The sequence below is a fragment of the Hippocampus guttulatus genome, chromosome 1 (assembly GCF_054856545.1).
Source record: "Hippocampus guttulatus isolate MCC_2025c chromosome 1, RoL_Hgut_1.0, whole genome shotgun sequence".
Lineage (NCBI taxonomy): Eukaryota > Metazoa > Chordata > Actinopteri > Syngnathiformes > Syngnathidae > Hippocampus > Hippocampus guttulatus.
The window spans coordinates 7,172,140-7,194,395 of NC_141261.1; the positions used below are offsets into that span (position 1 = coordinate 7,172,140).

Here is a 22,256-nt window from a genome sequence, read left to right on the forward strand (position 1 = left end):
GGATCACCGAGCTTCTCACCTTAACCAGGGTGATTAGTTATTTATAACATGGCAGCACTTTACAGTTTTTAAATGAAAACCATGGTGGGTTGTAATTGTGAGAGTTTACTTATACACATTCATTTTTTCGGTTGAATTGTTGCTCTGTATTAAATACATCAAACCGAAGGAGTGTTTATTTTTGTGTTAGGTTGAAGGTGACCAAAAACGGCACTCTTCTTAATTAGCAATAAAAATATTTGAATTTATGATTCGGCAAGATACCACCTAAAATTTCCCATTGCCCACTGAGATGAATCAAGTTAACTGCTGAATGATCAATGAGCAAATCCCTCTTTAAACCCAAAAAGCCACAACAATTACCCTGCATTACATTAAAGATGTGCTGTGTGTGTTTTAGAACTGCTTCAAGTCAGACATTTTTTTTCCTGTACATTGATCAACTGTGCTCGTATTTTGTCATCTGTGATACGCCAGACGCCGCAACCGCTATTGATTTGAAATGACTGAACCGGCAACAAAAGCCTCCCCTACAACGCTCTTGTTGAGAATATTCAAAACTGCGTGGGTCATTGTTGTGCGAGAGATTGTGGCAGTGAAATTGCTCCCGGCACTTAGAATCTATCTTCTCCACAATTAACTGTGAAGCCGGCAATCCAAAATCCATGTGCTGTATACATTTGAGGGCAGCCCGAATGCTTTGATTCATACCCAGAGCGGGGCAACGATGGCCCTCAGCAGTCTATTCAAATTCAACAAAGAAAAATCTAACCGGAAACAGACGGGTCTTCTCATTGTGGCTTGTTTTCTTAATCTTATGTTCAGTCAATCATCTGCCTAAATCCTCAAATGGCTTCTATATTATTTTCATGTGAAATATAAACGTAACCGTTTGAGGGACGGCAGTTGCTACAATGGACAGCTTATCATGTTGTCAGGTCACGGGGTACATGAAAGGGTAAATTAACGAACAATACATATCTGATTAAATACAAATTACGAAAGTGCATTCAGGCCACCAAAAATATTTACAAGTCATAAGTGAAAAGAGAAAGGTGTCTATGTGGAATTCAGGAATTACAGTGTGTTGTCTGTAGTTGATGGAATAGAACAAACATGCTCATTTTACTCAAACCTAGAAACATAAAAATGTGAAAAACTAATCATTTTGCCTCTTTTTTCCCCAGAGCAAATCATTTAGGTGCACTAGATTAGTGAACATCTAATTTGTGAATAGTAATCAGAGATGTCACAGTGACCTTGAAAAAGTAATCTAGTGACTTTACTCATTACCTGATGTTAAAAGTAACTATGATACGCAATATGTAATGCAAGTTACTTTGCAGACAACCCAGACTCAACATAAAAAAAACCCAATCAGTTTTGCCAACGTTTTAATACATAAATGTTGAAGAATAAAACCCGTGACCAGCAAGGATAAGCGGTGTATAAAAATGGCGGGTAACAAGACTTAATTCTCACAAAATATAAATATAAATATGTACGCTTTATCTCACAAAGAATAAAGCGTACGCCCTGGATTATCCCTAGTCCGTCGCAGGGCGCACGTAGATAACCATTCACACTGACCGTATTTTCCGCACTATAAGGCGCACATAAAAGCATTAAATTTTCTCAAAAGCCGACAGTGCTCCTTATAATCCGATGCGAATTATATATGGGTCAAAATTCTGATTTCATGGACATAGTATTTTAAATGTTCTGTGAAGCGCTTTGTGTAAACTGCAGCGGTTCTGAAGGCTCAATATGAATAAAGCTGTATTGTATTGTATTCTATTCCCTTAGCGTAGCTCCATCTAGTGGATGCATAATGTAACTGCAGTCACTATTGTCGCTTCTATTCTATGTGCCTTATAATGTGGTGCATCCTATATATGAAAACGGTTTTAAAATATGCCATTCATTCAAGGTGCGCCTTATACTCCAAAGCGCCTGATAGTGCGGAAAATACGGGGGGATTCACATTTATGGACAATTTACAGTCTTCTCAGAACCAAATATGACTGGGGGTTTTTTCTATGTGGTAGGAAACCGGATGACCACACAAGCATGGGGCGACCAACCTCTACACAGTTACGTCAGCACAGAGATTGAAATCTCAAACCACAGAATCGCAAAGTTAATTGCTCACCACTTCACTTCAAAAACTGCACTTCTGCTTTTTAGTATTAACCTATCATGTATCCATTTGGAAACTGGAAATTGCCAAGAACAGAATCATTTAAGCATTTCAACAACTCAATGACAATAATAGCATCGGTATGAATGCTGGCCTCCTAGCGTTTATCCTGCCACAAATCTCCACTATCACATTGATTCAAGGTTATTCCGAGGCAACTGGAGGCGATGTAATGTTGTATCTCTTCCTAAAAAGTCTTCTCTAATGTCCAGACTGCCACCGAAGAGAACTTATAAGGCGCCCTCAAGCGTTGTCGTTATCTCCAAGACAAACCGAAGAAGGCACGCAGACTGATCAATGCTCGAAAGCGCCCGAGTCGACTCATTTAGCAAAGAAGGAAGGAAGGGGTGGGTCGCAGGAATTAACACAGGAGAAATGGTCATTAGGCTGAGACGATGTGAAGAAAATAAATGGATTCTGATTCTGGGGAAGTATTGCATTGTTACTCCAAACAGCAAAAAGAAAAGAGAAATCGGCAGCCTGCATATCCCGGACTCGGTGTAGAACTGCAGAACATCCTCCCAAAATGACTACATTTTTTCATATATTTACCCATTTTCACGTGCCTGTCATTTAAATGAGTGGTGGTCGTTATTTTGATTGAAAATGAAAAAAAAAAACCCCACCAAGCACCCTTACTGTACAGGTACAGTGTATGTGCCCAGGTACTTCAATCCACATTCTCATCAGAAATAATTAGCCGCTAACGAGTCTCTCTCACGGCCTCATAATAAGCTTTGCGGTCGAGTAATGAGCCTTGGCACAGTATGACGGGAAACAGCTGCCACACCTTACTCAGGGAACCTGTCGGAAAACTCCACAAATGTCCAAAGAAAAAGCCAGTCTCAGTGAGCGGAATGTACTCATTTACATTTGTTAATGAGCAAGCAGTGTTGGACCACACAGCTGGAAGTTTGATCTTCAAGCTCAATATTTCACGATTTTAATCAACTGTGAAAATAACACAACCCCCATCACGTGTCCTAAGATCAGTCAAGAAATGTGTGTATACATTTCACCTTCACGTTTATTTTTATTTTTTTTAAATACAGTAGACTTTTGGGGATCAACCACATTTTTCCCACCCATCCTGATGTTTGGATTGTTGATGTCAGATGTCTTTTAAATGGATGAATTTCTCACTGTGAAGCATTAAGAGCATATTCATTTCTTCTCTTCAATAACTGAAGAGGAATACCCATCTATCCATTATTCGGGCTGCTTATCCTCACTGGAGCCTATCCTAGCCATCTTCGGGCAGTAGACGGGCTACACCCTGAGCTGGTTGCCGGCCAGTCACATGGCACACATAGTCAAACAAATATTTGCGCTCACAGTCATGCCTCGGGACAATTGAGAGCGATCCATCAATCTATCATGAATGTTTTGGAATGTGGGAGGAAACTGGAGTACCCAGAGAAAACCCACGCAGGCATGGGGAGAACATGCAAACGCCACGCAGGAAGACCAGGGCCAGATTCCAACCCACAACTTCTGCACCGTGAGGCATACGCGATAACCAGTTGACCACCGTGTCACTTCGGGAAAGCGGAGTACCCGGAGAAAACCCACGCAGGCACGGGGAGAACATGCAAACTCCACGCAGGAAGACCAGGGCCAGATTCCAACCCACAATTTCTGCACCGTGAGGCATACATGCTAACTAGTTGACCAAAGTGTCACTTCATCAAATGTATTTTACACAGCACTGCATTCAGCTGCCATTATATCAGTGTGGACTAAAACGACTTGACGTTACAAGAGCCCTACTGAGCACCTGGAAAAAACAAATGAATTGACTTTTCGGCGCCTTCACAAAGGGGCATTTCTCTCTCCTCATTTAGCCAATATGCACTGCGTGTTCTGTAGCATATAGCTTTCACCTCCCTGCCGGCAGAGAGCAACCTAAACATACCGCCAAACAGCCAGTTGATGAATTTGGAGATGTGGGGTACCTCGAGGGCCACGGCAATCGATAAAGCCATCTCCAAGATGAATCTCTACATCAGCACAAGAGCAAACACAGTGCAGGCTCAGCCTTCTGCTCAATCAAATATTCTCGAAAATACCAAACTATAATTATGGTCTATTACTGGAGGACAGTATTTCCATCATACCATCATCGAAAGAAAACAAGAATGAATAAAGAGGACAGATCAACTAATTTTAAGCAAACATAAAATTATTGTGGGATTTAATGTAACCAGTGTCGGGCAAGCAATTTAAAAATGCAGTGAGCCAAGTTGCTTAACTTTAACCCTTTCAGGGACAGTGGTTAGTACAGTGGATAGCATATCATGTTATCAGGTTACAGGGTACATGAAAGGGTTAAATGAAGCATTACTACACTAAAACTACAAGAAGAAATAGCTAGAAATGTGACAAGACAATGTGATCTTAAGTGCCAAAATACCATGTGCAGATAATTAATTTTAAGAACAAAAGATAAAGTGGGACTTTTCAGCTTCATCCTCTTGTTCATTTTTTTCCTAGCACTCCATTTCAATATTCCCTACACATTGACACACTGTTTTATTAAATTACCATCAAATCATTTTGCTAGCAAGTGCTATGTTAGCTGGCAATTGTGTTGTGTTAAAAATGGGAAATATGAACAAATCAACAAACGGCCGACAAAATACTGTAACACCCGACACCTTGATTTTTGATTCAGGTCTTGTTTGAACCTCATCACAATAAAGTGCCACCTTTATTTTCTACATCCGTGCAGCCAAGTTGGTGAAATTCGAGGCAGCTTGCAAAGATGACAAAAAGGAGCATCTTTCCACCGGCTTTAATGTCCAGGGTCGACCATCCAGTGGAGGAGAAGGAGGAGATAAGAAGAGCCCTATCAGCGCTGAGCATCTAATCTGCCTAGCCTCTCTAATGCACCCCCCGTATGTCCTCTCCCGCACCAACACAGGAGCAGTGATTGGACTTTGACGGCGACACAGGCTGAAAGCCAACAACTGAAATTTACTACGTAAAGGTGAGCCCTCCCTGCTGGGCCTGACTCACGACAAGAACTAAAGAGACTGAGTCAGGGGAGGAAAAAAACAGATAAATCAGCTCGAGCATGTTTCCTTCTTTAAGCATCAATCAATTCCCTGCTGCCGGCTTGCATATGGATTGTAAGCAAATATTAGCATTCTGTGCCATATTTTTTAAGAAAAACAAGAAGGGCTGGATCAGGCTTCGGTATTTTCTTTGACAACACACTTCCACAAGTAAATGGGTAGTACTTGTGGGGACTTGTGGGGATATGTACATTTGCAATGCAACCCGCACTGGTAAGACTTGTACCAAGTCACTCAGGAATCACCGTTATCGGTTTTTCCTCTCCTCCATCAAGACTCTCTACATCTGTGTTTTCGGACGAAGAATCATTTAGGATTGCACACAAAAAGAAAGACGACCTCTCGCAAGAAGATTAGCGTTTCATCATTTTTCTTACACCCTGAGTGCGAACGTACAAAGGCGAGAGGTATCGTTTTGTTTGCTTTAATATTTTTGTTGATGTTTTGGTTTAACAGGATTACTCAGGAAACAAACGAAATCCGATTTCCATGAATTGCTGTGGAGGTGCAACACCAAAATGAAGGGAGGGGAGCGGAGGGGGAAGTCATCAGAGGATTGTCTAATCTCTATTTGGGTACTCAGGACTACCGTACAAGTGAAATTAGGGTGGTTACCTCTGTAGAAATACTTCAATCTCAATTGAAGATTTAGTTCTACATTCTGGCTTTTGGCTAAAGCACACCTCGGGCCCTATTTTGGTAGTCAGGAGCCTGTGCCCCTGGCGTAAAATGAGGCACATTTCTATTTTCATGTCAGAACAAGTGTAGATTAGTGCGTTTGTGAAATTGAGTAGACACGCTATGCCTCACTCGGCGTTACAGTTAACGCGGCTGCTGGGCCCCCGGCGCGTCTCGCAATTCGGTGACGTAAAGTAGATGCAGTCGTGGGTGCAAGGGAATCTCCAATTGCCCATGTCCAGTGTGTGCAGCTGATCATCCACAAAGGGAGATTTTGGAGTTTACCTGCCAACGTTATGCACGGACCCCAGCAAGTGTATTCATATTTCCACAATATCACAGCGTGCGCTCCGACCACCCTGAATTTAATGTAAAACTCTTGTGAGCTCACCTTATGGTGAAAGCACAGTGTGGTTCATGTATTAAAAAAAACAACGACAACAACAACAACATGGGGTGCTGCTGCTTCTAGAATTGAGCGCTGCTAAAACTGCACAGGGCAGTGACCTTTACAGGAAAAGACAGCTGAAAATAAGCTTTCCCATTTGGACCAACTCCCTGCCGCTGGCCAACACAAGCCTTCCTTCCCGCCTCCCCAGCCACCTTTTTTCCCCCTTTTTCCTCATTCATTTCCTCCCTGAGGATTACTGCTGTGCAGAAGCGAGGCTCTCATGGGGCGAGCTGACGACAAGGATAAACGAATGAACTGGCTTATGCATGCTCTCTATCGTTAAAAAAAAAAAAAAAAAAAGACTAGGCGGGAAGTACATATTCCTACACTCTCACTAAAGCTCACACTTGCACACACACGTACACTCTCAAACACTAACAGATGTACAGGACAGACACAGGGGATTTAACCAGCAGCACTACCTGACACTTCCTTTCCTTTGTGCATCTATTCAGGCTGACATTGATGTATGGATGGAGATTACAGGGCAGACTGACACAGAGCTTTGTCCCACAATTAATGTCATCATACATACGTGAGCATAAGGAATCACCACATATATGGGATGAAACAGAGCAAGGGGAGCGGCGTGAAGGTCTTTTGACTAAAAGAATGAAAAGCATGAAGTTTCTCTGTGAAATAACGGAAGGAGAAATATTCCATTCATGTCAAACTGCCGCCATCTCAGTTCCTAAGCGTACAAGCAATGCTTTAAATCACAGTCCCATATTTTTAACTGTAACGTAGGTACTGTACGTCAGTCCCATGTGGTGTAAAAGTGCCATTAGAATTTATAGCGCATGGCCTACTTTGCAAAACTTCCCCAAAACGTCCAAAAACAACTGTACTTTCCGACGAGCGGCGCCCTTGTCGGCGTCAGCTCCCGCTGATCTTTTCATCTTCTCAGTGGCTGCCAGACTAGTGACACCTCCGCCTAATTCCCACCAGTGAAGAAAAAGTAAAGACAAGAATGAGAGCAGGAAGGTAAAAGAGGTGGGAGGTGGGGGGGGGGGGGGCTGTAAGATTAAAATAAATGTTTCAAAAAACGAGCGGGAAGAGTGTCACTTCTAATGGGGACACGGGACATCACTGAGCTTTTGCACAGGAATAACTTTGAAACGCGTTCATGTGGCATTTAATCAGAGGAGACGTGGTGAGTAAGATTTGCTTCATCTGTCAGCGATTTTAGTTGTGTCAGCGCTGTGTTTGTATTTCTGAAACGAAAACGAGTGGGGGGGTGGGGAGGGGGGTCTAATGAGCTGGACACGCTGCACCGCTCAGCCCAACAGAAAGACATCACATCATTGCAGGGCCTCATTAGGGTACAGCAGCGCTTTATCTAGAAATAATGACTCACACTGATTGCTCATATTTATGGGAAATGTGTACCACAATACACTATGGACTGATTTCCATCAGGTTATTTTGGGTACGGCCATGTATAGTGCAACATGAAGAGTTGAGAGCCCCCATATGGTCATCCAATTAAAGAAAATTGTGAAAGCCTCTGAACTTGAGAGGCTTTTTTGAAATGCTTTCCCAAGTTGCCTCTTTTCCAAATACGAGGCAACTCCATGCGCCGGAATGCCCAGAGAGGTACAACACGGCCCCAAACACGGTAGACTGGTTTTCCGTTTTCACACCGAGCGCATGGGTGCCTGTCTGTGAAAATAGGGCCCATAAAGTAATGGCTATTTGTATCTTTCTTCGTTTCACAAATGTGAATAACTGTATAGTTGTGAACAATCGAGAATGTTCATTGTGTCATTTTCATCGGCGCATGTGACATTGTGGAGCCTACCGAATGAGTGAACGCAAGATAAACTCTGTTGTGGTCAGATTTAGCGGGTTATCAGTTAATATGCATGGGAGGGTGGACACTCGTCATGCTCGTAGATCGGTTTGTCTGTCATGAACACCTTTTCACAATGTAATCCAGAACTCGGAAGACCTTGTTGGCTAGAGTCAGGCTTTGGCCAACACCAGCGTGGCGTTTCTAAACCATAACACACACTAAGACAACAAAAGAAGCACCGGCTATGCTGTGAAAGTGATGAGATGCCATTACACAAGCTAGAGTAGCGATGGGGTTTAATACGGGTTGAGCTGACACTACTAAGACCGATTCCCAAACTTTAAAGATCATTTGAGGCACTGTTTTTGCAGCCTTGTACCACCAATACAGAGACACTCACATACACGGACCACACAAGCAACAAACGGGCTTTCCAAGTAGACGTGAAGGTTATTACAAGTTACATGTTGACATGTAGCGCCAAAATTCCTTTGTGGGGACTCGCCACCGCTAAGTGTGTATTTGATACTGTCGCTGTCATAATTTATTTTGCGGGGCTATGATGTCAATCTATGATGTCATTTAGCAATTGGTGAACTAAAGACATTCCGCCCGTTGAAAAAATGTGCATAAAATGCAAAATATCGGCCATTACAATCCAGCCATTCAGATCTGTGTAAAGTCTAATACATTGCTTGAAGGAAATGATTAATTGATTGATTAATTGCATTGCTCATATTGTAGCCAGATCCTTCCCTGTGTCGCGGTGAGTTCAATTCTGGTTCTATCATTTTTCCTTGTGGTGACAATACAAAAGGCAATAGAAAAAGCAAAGAAAACCAAACAAACAAACAAAAAACCCCACGTGGCTCCTTTAGATTAACATTAGGTTCAACCGCATGGCAAAACACAATTTATTTTTATTATATTTATATTTATTAACATTACTCCTGTGTGTATTTCCAGGTTTTATTCTTCTCAAAGATGGCAAAGACCCCATTAGTTGGACATCAATGACTTGCGCTGAGCTAAAGAATTAAATCCATCAAGCCTTTAGACGTCTCATTATTGTGTCCTGGGAATGCATGTGCACACCAGCGATTTGACTCGAGTTCTGTTAATTGAACGCGCAGCCAGTGGACACATTCGAATAGACAGTCCGTGTCTTTTGTCCACACCCACTGGGTAGGCAATAGCCTCTCTGGTGCAATTAGGCTTGGTCACTGCAGAGACGTTATAATAGAGGCGCCTGGCTTGGGGCAGCACACGCTCTATAATTGAGGCTTTGGTGTTTATGAACAATAAAAAAGTAAGATCTCTTAAGGCTTGCTTTGCTGACTTTTTTTACTGCTCGTTTCCACCCCTTATATTAACCTAATGAGCTTGGGGGGGTGGGTGGGGGGGATTGAATCCAAATAAAATGTTACATTTGTGGATTTTCATGACACATGCTGCAAACAATTTTTTGGGGGGTGGGGGGTAAATGTGACATGATTTTATATAACGCTGAAGTTGGTCTTTGGGGGAGGATGTTGTTAATAAAAGTTACACCTTGCTGATGCGGTGTAACCTTCTCACACTCCCCGGAATGGAGTCATCTAAATGTAAATGTTCTACTTTCATATCAGTCACATGAAAGTAGCAGTCGGAATCCAATGCATGAAAGTGAGCACGGAGTAAGGTTGCCTCCTTTTTATATGCTCGTATACGTAAATTGACAGAAAAAGGCTCGGAGATTGGTGCTTAACCCTTTCATGCACCCTGGAACCTGAGATCATGTTTACCTGTCCACTATAGTAACCACCGTGCCTGAAAGAGTTAAAGAATCCATCCATCCATCCATCCATTTTCTGATCCGCTTTATCCTCACAAGGGTTGCGAGGGGTGCTGGAGCCTATCCCAGCTGTCTTCAGGCAGTAGGCGGGGGACACCCTGAACCGGTTGCCAGCCAATCGCAAGGCACACAGAGACGAACAATGAACTGCTCTCACACTCAACACCTAGGGACAATTTAGAGTGTTCAATCAGCCTGCCATGCATGTTTTTGGAATGTGGGAGGAAACCGGAGTACCCGTAGAAAACCCACGCAGGCACGGGGAGAACATGTAAACTCCACACAGGAAGGCCGGAGCTGCGATCGAACCCGGCACCTCTGCACTGTGAGGTCGACGCGCTAACCACTTAACCGCCAGGCCGCCCAGGGTTAAAGAATAGCTGCTAAATGTTTCGTTATCGGATGAGGTCAACACTGAATGATCTCAAAGCACAAAGTCGGTTGAAATATAACTTTTCCACTAAAGTATAGAAACACCCAATTTCTAATTAAGCAATTTACAACGTATTTTGACTTTACTTGACCTTTCTGGAAAACTCCAAACAGAAAGCCAGGAGCTGAGATTGACACCTGGAACTTCTGTGATCGAGGCTCCTCCTGTACGCTGTGCTGTGTCTGGAAAACAATCCAAAACAAACGAGTGTGGCTCTCCACAATGAAACTGGACTCATTTCAATGGCGGCCTGCTGGAGCCCAGGAGCTCTTTCAGGCAGTTAATGACTGATCCCGAAACCCATGAACGCATCACGCAACATCGCCCGTTCTCCTCTTCCTCCCTCCTCGCTCAGTGAGACTGCCAACACGCCAATCCTGCCAAGTGGCTTCCCAGGAGAAGTGTGACTCTAAATCTGAATGACCGAGCGCGTTCGCCTTGATGCAACATTAACAGTAATGTGTCTCGTGGAAGATAAGCACCACTCTCCCAGACGAGAATCCCCCAGCAAAGCTTTGCGCTCTCTGTACTGCGGTTGGGATTTCAATGATCGAGCAATCGCGATCTTAAAACACGGTCTGCCAAAATCTTTTTTTTGTTTTGTTTTGTTTTTACTGTTACTGATGCAATGATAAGAAAGGACAATGTGCTCAGGACAACTGCAAACGTTCCAATAAACTACATACTCGATAATACATAAGACACCTCCCATAACCAAGGCCGAGGCGAACTAAACTAAATCTTGAGAGTTGTTTTATCATATCGCGCGCGCGCGCACACACACACACACACACACACACACACACACACACACACACACACACACACACACACACACACACACACACACACACACACACACACACACACACACACACACACACACACACACACACACACACACACACACACACACACACACACACACACACACAGTCCAGAGAGCTTCAAGTCACAGAGATGATTTTCAGTCTTGGAGGGATGCCTCAAAGCAAGTACCGCTTTGGATCACCAATCTCAAAGCCGCCTGCAATCATTTCTCGCCTAAACTACATCACCCCACTCTCTCTCGCTCGCTCCCGCAAACACATGCGCGCACACACACACACGCACAGACACATATACAAGTAAAGGACATTTGCAGTATGAGGCCCTCTGAAAGAAGACAGAGGAAGGAGTCCTTGACTGCAGGCTGCACCTCCAGCTTGTTTGTGCCGTTTTAAAAGGAAGCCTTCTGATTGGAGGGGAAGCGAGGAGAGGATCTCGGGTTTTATTACACACAACATAAGGACGGTGAGTGAGGTGGCCGGGCTTTAATGAGGGAGGATACTGAGAGTGGAGCCTTGACGAGAGCCCCTGTAATGTTGCCATTTTTGGTCAAGGGTTTGGGTGGATCAATGAGGCCCCAGTTCCTTCAAGCAGGAAATCTAGTTTGATAGGCCATTGCCGGTTCTTATATTGTTAAAAGTCAAGAAGGGTACCAAAATAACCAGGGATCAGTAACTAGGCCCAATACGGAACTGGCCAGGAGGTTGATTTAAAATAAATAAATAAATAAAGTAGCAGAATCGATGAGGTCCACTCTTGAACGGTCCGGGATAAATTAGTGAATGCTATTTTGTACATTCTACCTCCTCTTTGGTCTTGTTTGTAACTAACAAGAAAATAAACATGTTCGTCAAAGAGGCAGGTTAGCAGGTCCGCCTCACAGTGCAGAGGTCATGGGTTCAAATCTTGAAGCCTTCCTGTGTGGAGTTTTCCTGATCCCTCCATGCTGAGGTGGGTTTCATCCAGGTACTTAGCTTCCTTTCACGAGTCCAAAACCCGAATGCTTCACTCTAAATTGCCACTTAAGACAATTTCACTAGAAGATTATAAATTGCCCATAGGTCTGAATTTCACTGTGCATGCATCTGAGCTCAATGAAGACAATAGCTACAGAAAAATGGATGGCTACTGTTCATGAAATAATATATAGTTATAAGAACATGGATCAATATAAAATGTTGAAGTAGCACATTGTCATAGTTTTGGATCACTTGAAGAAGGTCCAAAAAATTCATAAACCCAAGATTCATAAGAATATTTTGTTCTTTTTTATTCTAATATTAATATAATAATGTTCTTTCGTTGTTTATTTTTTTATTTCATGCTCACATTATGACACTGATTGTTTGTTTTTTCAGTGTGGTGCCATTACTCAGCAACCAATTACACTGTGCAGTTGTACCCACTAGATCAGGGGTCGGCAACCTGCGGCTATGGAGCCGCATGCGGCTCTTTAGCGCCGCCCTAGTGGCTCCTCTGGAGCTTTTTCAAAAATTCTTGAAGAAGGAAAAAGATGGGGGAGGGAATTTTTTGTTTTAATATGGTTTCTGTAGGAGGACAAACATGATACAAACATTCGTAACGTTTTCCAATACTGCAAAAATGTGTAGAATAAATATTAAATTTCAACATCACTGTCTACGAAGATTTGCGTCATAGCCTGCGACACACGTTTCTATTAGCAGAGCGGGATGCCAGGCAGGTGGCTGTTGTTAAAAAAGGTGTTTTATGTACAATTCACGCAGGGTACTGGCAAAGAATGGGAATCGGGAGGGCTGAGAGAAGCATTTTTAAACAGTACCCGTTAGCTACGATAGTTAACACAAAAAGGCAATTTAGTCATTTTGCTAATATAGCGACTATAGATACATACAGCATGTGTTGCCTTCATTATAAGGCTTTCAATTTTTTGCGGCTCCAGACATATTTTTTGTTTTTCTGGTCCAACATGGCTTCAAATCAACATTTTGGGTTGCCAACCTCTGCACTAGATGAATAAATGGCGATACAATACACCTTCCATCCACCGTCGTCTCAACTTATTACGGTCGTGCGTGACCCAGGGGCTTATGCCCACTCACTTCGGATGAGAGGCGGTACATTCACTTTATCGAATTGTTCCGATTGTCTTTAATTCAGCCCAACTTTGTACCAGGGAGGAGTTAGATGTACGAAAACAGTTTATCTAATTGTGAAGGCAAAAGCCAACGCCGCATAATGTTTATTCAATGCTACTGGGATGTGTGCCCATATTAATGGGTTTAGTGGAGCGTATGCTTGTCGCTTTAACGACTTGGTGATGCTCCAGCACAAACCTGCACTACTTTACGCCCCTGCGGAAAGGAAGAGGTAGGGGGGGAGCGGTGATGCCAAGCCTACACAAGGCACGCACACACACTCACACACCCACAAGCTGCTGAATATTTGCCCGCAACGCGTGAGCCATTGTTAAATGTTAAACAGTTGAACACAATGCTTGTAAGTATGCCCCGATTGTATCTTAATTTCTGAGACATGCTTTCTTTGGAAAGGGGTGGGGGGGGGGGTTCTTTTGTCCACAGTGGAAAACAAAAATGACACTGCTCGTTCATTGAATATAATGTATATGTTTTCAAATACTGTACCGGAATGTGTCACGCTTTGAATGTTGATTCATTCAAACCTGACACAGTGGGCTTTTTTTTTTTTTTTTACCTCCATATCATGTTGTACATACTGTATATGCACGATGCATCTATCCATCCATTCATTTTCTATAACCGTTAACCTGTTCAGAGTTGCAGGAAGCCGCATCCCAGCTGACATCGGACAGACTAAAGCACCGACTGGTCGCCAGTCAATCAATCACAGGGCACATACAGTAGAGAAACAGACAATTCAACTCACATTTAAACTGTTTTTGAGTGGGAACTGAGCCCACACGGCCTGCGCAGGAGTCAGGTGACGATAGCTCTATTTCATTTACGGTACGTTCTGAAATCTTTATAATAAATTCTAATTATTTTTGGTCGTCTGTTTGATTTATAATACTGTGATTGGAAGAGAAAAAGACGACTTGAAAGGCACATCACACATGAGCGATATGCTGGAGTGGTTGGTGACCCAGTTTTGTTTAATTATGAAAACACAACTGTTTCAAAATTGACAGTCCGGTATTTCAACTTAATCTGAGTTATTTATGTTCAATGTCAACTTGGTTCCGTCTAATATAAAGACCGAAACAGTTTGTGTGTATATCTTTAGCCTAATAGTGAGTCATATTTGCATGCTTTCGAAAAGAAAGAAAAAAAAACAGTTTTTAGCGAGCGCATTACAATTTTTTTTGGAGCGGACGTCAAGCCAAAACAAATTTTCAGATGTCATCGTGAAAATAAAATGAGACTTTTGGCGTCCCATCTCACTTGGTTTCCCTTGAGAAGTTTTAAATTCCTTACGGCTCATTTAGCCTTCACTCATTAATTAAGACAATTGATTGGTTGGAATAATGAGCTGGCTGGATAAGCACACCCTAATGAGACGCTAATTGAAAAGTATCAGCGGCTGGAACGACCCTGAGGCAGATAAAGGCAGGACATTGTCGCAGTCGCAATACGGCTTCAGACCAAATGTTTTGCTTTCCTTTTATTCCATTGATCTTTCCTTCTTCTTTACTTTAGATTCACTGTGTGGGGGAAACGGTAAGATAAATAATCATCCCGATGGGCTTGGAAAGCACAATATCATCTGTCAGGACATTCTCTGAGTATAAATGCGAGTGCATGTATTAGTTTCCCCACTTTAATTATGATCATGATCTTCAATTATACCTCGGAATCTCTAAAGTCATGTATCTTTAACCCTTTCAGTGACAGTGATCACTACAGTGGACAGCTTACCATGTTATCAGGTTAAAGGGTGCACGAAAGGGTTAAGGTCATACTATTTTCACAAAATGTTGATGAAATCTGCCTCTAAAACCAGAGTTTGACTTGCTATTATACGTGATGTAAGTAAGAGTCAATATTAAGTACTGTAAGTAACGGTATCGTATCGCCTCAGTTTAGCAAGCATCAAAGGATGTTTCCTTGGCTTTTGGGGCTTTTTCTGCAATACTTATGAAATAAGAAGGAGCAGCCTGAACAAGCAGAGAAGGAGGTGGTCGTGGCACACGGGTAGAAGAGAGAGTAGCTGAATCAGTGGCCTCCACCTTTCCTGCACGCTATACTATATAAAATTAACCCTTTCATGCACCCTGTAAACTGATAACATGATAAGCTGTCCACTGAAGTAACCGCTGTCCCGGAAAGGGTTAAACCTAAGACGGCTCATGTGATCAGTGCATACAGTGTTGCCACAAAAGGTAGAAATGTAAAAGGACCTTTTGTAAAAGTGATTATTTGAACATGCAAACACTTGCAGAGATTTATAAATGAAGTGTAGCATTTTAAGATAAGATAAGAAAACCTTTATTTGTCCCACACTGGGGAAATTTGCAGTCTACAGCAGCAAGATTGGGGTGGGGGGGATAAAGTGTTTCATTGCACAAAATAAATGTTTCAGAAAAGAACTGTACACAGTTCAATATAAAATAAAGCATTAGCAATATATTTGTAGAATAAATATCCATCCATCCATCCATTTTCCGAGCCGCTTGATCATCACTAGGGTCGCGGGGGGTGCTGGAGCCTATCCCAGCCGTCTTCGGGCAGTAGGCGGGGGACACCCTGAATCAGTTGCCAGCCAATCGCAGGGCACACAGAGACGAACAACCATCCACGCCCACACTCACACCTAGGGACAATTTAGAGCGTCCAATCAACCTGCCATGCATGTTTTTGGAATGTGGGAGGAAACCGGAGCACCGGGAGAAAACCCACGCAGGCCCGGGGAAAACATGCAAACTCCACACAGGGAGGCCGGAGCTGGAATCGAACCCGGTACCTCTGCACTGTGAAGCCGACGTGCTAACCACTGGACTACCGGGCTGCACTAGAATAAATATAATCAATAAAAAATAGCAATAGCATTTTTGGTTTCCTACCATTTTAAGTCAGTATTGATAATATTGGTGAGAAATCAATCATATTATAAGCGTCTTCACAAAGACAAATGTCAATAATCAACAAAGAACGTCCTGAATTAACAATGACAAATAATTAGAGGGGTGGCGCGGCGGTCCAGTGGTTAGCGCGTCGACCTCACAGTGCAGAGGTATTGATCACAGCTCCTGTGTGGAGTTTGCATGTTCTCCCCGGGCCTGTGTGGATTTTCTCCGGGTACGCCAGTTTCCTCCCGCATTCCAAAAACATGCATGGCAGGCTGATTGAACGCTCTAAATTGTCCATAGGTGTGAGTGTGAGCACGGGTGGTTGTTCGTCTCTGTGTACCCTGCCATTGGCTGGCCACCGGTTAAGGGTGTCTCCCGCCTACTGCCCGAAGACAGCTGGGATAGGCTGCAGCACCCCCCGCGACCCTTGTGAGGATAAGCAGATCGGAAAATGGATGAATGAATGAATGAAAAAAATAATTCGAGGTAATTTGAGCCAACTGGTTATGTCAGAAATGTTTGTGGAAATGATTCTAGCTCTTCACATGAATCCGCACCAAAGTAGCGCCCAGTTTCAAAACGTTAGGTGACCACTGATCTATCCTTTCCCCTCCTTCAATAATTTTCAACTGTCATCTTATCCCTTAGACTAAAAATTAAATAACCGGCAGTTATGCACTAAATCGCAAAATGAATCCATTTGCCAACTTCTTTGATTAGGAATGACAGACGGAGAACTACAATATGGAGCAAGACTTTGCATACTGTTTTCAATATACCCGAGAATCTACCCTACACCTACTATTTTATTTTATTTTTTACTCCACCAACAGGACAAAACTAAAACAAATGCATCCTCACACATCCATTTCCCGCACTGTGCCGAAATAGCTCCGGCAACAAGGACATTATTCATTTTGAAAGCCGGGTTCATTTATGTTATGGATGCAGCGGCGCCCCTTGAGATATTACTCACATCACTGCCAATGATGAATACAGTAGATATTTTTAACCTAAACAGAAATAACGTCCTTTAAAAGTACACGGTGTGATTGGAAGGGAAATCTACAATAAATATGTGGATACACTGAGAAAACAATCGACGTTTGGATCCGAAACAAATTTGTGGGGCCAAGCTGCAATCCTTCGGTAAGGTCATCAAGATCTGAAACGTACTGTCCGCTTACCCCTCTTCAGCTTTAATCGGTCAAAAGGGTAGCATTGCCATTTTCTGTCTACTCTTGAACTATAACTTTTATTCTGACCAGAGTGGAGTGAAGCCGTCAAACTCCCATATCAACACATAAGGAAATTTTCAAGCCGATTCTGGCTAAGATCAATGACAAGCAGTTGGTGGGCATCTACACTGTGCCATATGATGCCACTTTGGGACGGATTTTGATTTCATTTGTTTTTGCTCGTCTATAAGAAAAGGGGATCGTTCGGACAATGTTCTCATGTGAATTATGACTTCTTCAATATGCAAAGGAACACTTTACTATCTGTGGTTGCAAAAGATGTGCAAAGGAGGAGCTCAGAACCAGAGGGCAGGATGCTCAGGCAGAGCTCTACTGACAGAGAATACTAACTTCCATCTTGTGTCAGCACTCTGCACCGCCTGAAGAAGAGGAGGGCGGCTGTGGCGGCTTGGACGGAACAAAAACAATGCTGTCCGTCACTGGAGAACAACACTGCCTCAGCAGACATTTCACACAAAGGAGATTGTTACATCACTAAAATGCAACGAAATTCATGCATATTCTGACATCTAGACATAACTTCTGGAGAATGCAAATGACCTTCCAATACAGGAAGCAGAACGCCTTACATTGCCAAAATAATGATGATAATCAAGAGAGGTGAACAAGAATGAACGTTACAAATTCGATCAGCAACAAACGCTACGTGATATTTCATTCGCCCGATACAGGGGCTCGAAAGTTTAAGGTTCGGGACACACTCTGGACCTCAAACACAAGAAGAAACACCTGCAGACTAAAAACTGACCCAGGAATACGCGGGTTGGACCGGTTATTGGAGAGACACCTGATCGCATCATGAGCACTAATGAGGTGCTTGAGCAGCTGACTCTCTTACATATGTATTTTACACACAAGTAAATAAAATTGGATTCGTACAGTAGAAACCACCTGCATGAATTTGGGTCTTAATTTTTTTTTGAGTATTTCTCCTTGAAAAAATGCTGGTTAGTTATTTCATCGCTCCCTAGAATGGATAATCTGATGGAAATTAAAGTATGACAACATATTGGAATATATTTTCTATACTACTTATCCTCACTAGCGTTGCAGGTTATCTGCATGCAGCCTAGCCCAGCTGACTTTGTGTAAGAAGCTTTGTGAGGAAAATATAAATATGAAATAATGCTGCGCTCCAAATATAATGTCTTTTGTTTACAGAAAACATGAAAAATTGAATCAAATTCTGATGAAATGATATTTTCTAAATAATTTCATTTCCGGGGTAGAGATGAATGATTTGCTAAAGTAAAGAAAAAGCCAATACCAGCAGGGGTGGCTTGCATCCTGAGAAATGTTAACGGCAAAAATAGATATATTATTAATAACGTTGGATAAAATATGACCTGTGCCATTATTTTATGAGGCCACACATCATACAAAAAGGTGATCTTCTGTACAATACACTTTACCTCTAATAATAGTTATTTCTCCAGGTGCAAATGTTAAAACTGTGGCATGAGTGTGGAATGTGCAATTAAAATTGCAGTTTCCAGAGTCCTTTCGGAATGAGTCGGTTGAGAATACGCGTGTTGTTAAATGGATACTTTTCTGACACGGTCATTCGAAACCGAACCGTTGTGGAGGCGGACTTTTTTTTTCTTTTTTTTACGGTACAGCTGTATTCAATCTTAAAACTTGTGTATTTCTTCTGAATGTTTCGCCGATAAACTCCTTTTTTATTTATTTTACACTTTTTTTTTTAAATAAAAGAAAAGCCTCTTAGTTGACCCACCACTACCCTGTTGTGTGTTTAACGCGTGGGAGTGAACGGCATCGCCTGAGCAAGCTCGCAAGCACATTACGACGGTACGGGTGTGTTCGCGCGCCTACCGTGTCCGCTGATGTGGTTCTCCGCGTGTCCGTGTCCCGTGTGCCGGGTGGACACGCACAGTCCCACGTAGTGCAAAGTCCCCAGCAGTACCCCGAAGGTTCCCATCGCGCTTCTTCTTCTTCTTCTCGTGTTTTGTGTCTTGTGTCTCCTTGCTCACATGAGGCGGATGTTCCGCCAGTGTTCTTCTCTCCACCTGATGCGTTAAATCCACGGAGAGGGAAGAAGTGGGGGACGGAGGGGAGTGGAGATTGTGCTTGAAAGTGGCGTGAAAGTGGACGTGGGCGAGATGCGTGAAGCCTCCGCAGCCGTCTGGCAGCTCAGTCGGGGCAGGAATTACTGACTGACTGGTCGCCGCCTTCCCCCGCGCATGGGTCTATTTTCTGCGGAAGGAGACGTCACCGGGTGCTGGGGCTTTGTGTGGGGGAGCGTCAGCATTCATTAGTACGGGGGGGGGGCGGAATTAATAACTTACACTACTGGTGGGAAAGAACGAAATTGAAATACTTAAGTCAATTTGTCAGTTTCGGTGAAGAAAACAATCATTTCGACCAACTTAAATAAATCACTCAAATTTATTACCACAAAATGTATTACAGACAGTGCGTCTCAGGTTCTGTTTTTTTTTATTTCGTTCCCTTCAAATTTGTATGTCACTCCAGTCAACGGCGGCTGAGATTTTGTTTGTTAGAGGAGGATTCTCACTTACGTAAACGTGCAACGAAAATGTGCAAATGCAACTGCACTGACATGTGCTTCACGTATTGTGAAAATCTAGAAAAGAGCCTAACCAAAAAATGCTCCGTGTCAATGCTAAAGGGGGGGGGGGGGGGGGGGGGGCATACTCAGCATCGCTGTTCCCTGTTGCTGTCCATGGTGCTGAACACACATTAGCCTATTCAAATATGAAGCTACATTACCTTCGAGACTTCGTGGTTTCTCTGAAACTGTGCTTTGCTTCGTATACACTTAATCGGTCTTGTATGTACATCGAGCCTGAGGGGGCGTTGTGATGTGTGTGCATGTGCACCTCATTGAGCCAAATGACAAATGGGCCACAAGAAGAAGTAAAAAAAACAAACCAAAAAACGGGTTTAACAGTCAATAACAGTATGTATAGTACTGTATGAAAAAAAAATCCGGCATGTTAACAATTTGATGGCGGATTTAAGTGAGAAAGGCAACTGAAGGCTAAGATATTACAATCTTAAAACAGCTGGGTCAAAAGTAAGCCAGACCGGGTGAAATAGCTCACCCTGTGCTAAGTCCAAATGGGACCTAGCAAATGCTGTGCAATTAACAGCCAGCACTTTGGGTTGAGGATTTGACCCTGCGGTCTTACACACTGAGCCAGCTTCCACCAACACTTTCACAGAATGTTATATAACATTTAGCGACAACTTACAACTTACTTTCGTACACCCAAAAAATGGCAACCAGCTTCATATCCAATTTTTAGCCCAATCTGCTGAGTCAAAATAATTAACTTGGGGGAAAAGTTTCTAAATTCTCAAAAATAAAAAATAAAAACAATCACAGCTACTGAGCGAGTGGGTTAGGGGAGAAAACTGCATTTGTGTGGGTGTGCGTGTGTGTGTGTGTGTGTATGTATGTGTGTGTGTGTGTGTGTGTGTGTCTAACCAAGGTTTTAATCCTCTGTTCACTCTCTGTTGGCATTTTGGTTCGGCGATACCAACTCAGCTTTCCGAAGTGATTTTTGAGGAAATTGCCATTTCTAGTTTAAGATAACAAAACAAAATGAAAACACTTGGACCAAGAGTTTTCAGGATTGGTGGGGTTCAGGTCCTCTTTTGACTCGACAGGACCTTTTACTGTTGGAGTCGCGCTAAAAATAAAAGAAGCCAACAGTGTCTCGGCTTTGCATCGTGTTCGCACTCAGCAATTTGGAAAGACAATTATTTGCCCTTCCCTCAGCTGTGAAATTGCTGTTGAACACGATACAGTCATAATCACTGATAAGAGACGCACAATGTCCTCCTCTGCCAATACAATATGCAAATCAGGTCCTTTTGCTCAACCCATGTTTTACTGTCAGTAGTTTTTTTTCCCCCTAAGTGTGAAAGGATAGCAGATATTGTTGACATTCTGTGATGAAACTCTTCACATTCCTGTATTTCTACATCATCTCCTGCATGGAAGCGATGTTTTAATTCACTGACCGCCACCCATTCACATAATTGTTTTTTTCATCGACTTGTCTGATTTCTTCCTGTTTTATTTGGCATTTGCAGTTCTTATGCTTCAATCTATTTTCCGTAGCGCTTGTGCTCACGACGGTCGCGGGTGAGCTGGAGCGGGTTGAATCCTGGATTGGGTGCCAGCCGGCTGCAGGGCACATAATGTATCGGCAACCAACCATTTCATCACGATGGACAATTTAGAGCACGGGTATCAAACTGCAGTCCTCGTGGGCCGCTATCCTGCATGTTTCAAATTCAAATGATCAGCTCAGCAGCAAGCTCTGCAGGAGCCTGATGATAACTATCCCGATCATCTGAATTTGGTGTGTTGAAGAAGGGAAACATCTAAAAGATGCAGGATGAGGGCTCCGGAGGGCCAGAGTTTCATATCTGTCATTTGTAATGCAAATATGGGGAGATGATGCAAACTCCAACAGAAAGGCCAGAGCTGAGATTTGAACCCTACACCTTAGAACTACGAGGCAGACTAAACACATGGCAACTATCGAAGTTTGATTGATCACTCCAAATTGTCCCTAGGTGTGAGTGTGAGCGCGGATGGTTGTTCGTCTCTGTGTGCCCTGCGATTGGCTGGCAACCGATTCAGGGTGTCCCCCGCCTACTGCCCGAAGACAGCTGGGAT

At 43.0% G+C, this 22,256-nt stretch overlaps 1 protein-coding gene across 1 annotated transcript in view; it reads right to left on the reverse strand.

The window, feature by feature from the left end:
• Window positions 1-19,764, reverse strand: part of vstm2la (V-set and transmembrane domain containing 2 like a) — a 30,025-nt gene extending 10,261 nt beyond the window's left edge. The window contains exon 1 of the mRNA XM_086106980.1: window positions 19,415-19,764. Within this exon, the coding sequence (XP_085963106.1) occupies window positions 19,415-19,520 (106 nt within the window). The 5' untranslated portion in view covers window positions 19,521-19,764. The remainder of the gene's footprint in view (window positions 1-19,414) is intronic.
• Between the last annotated feature and the right edge of the window lie 2,492 nt (window positions 19,765-22,256).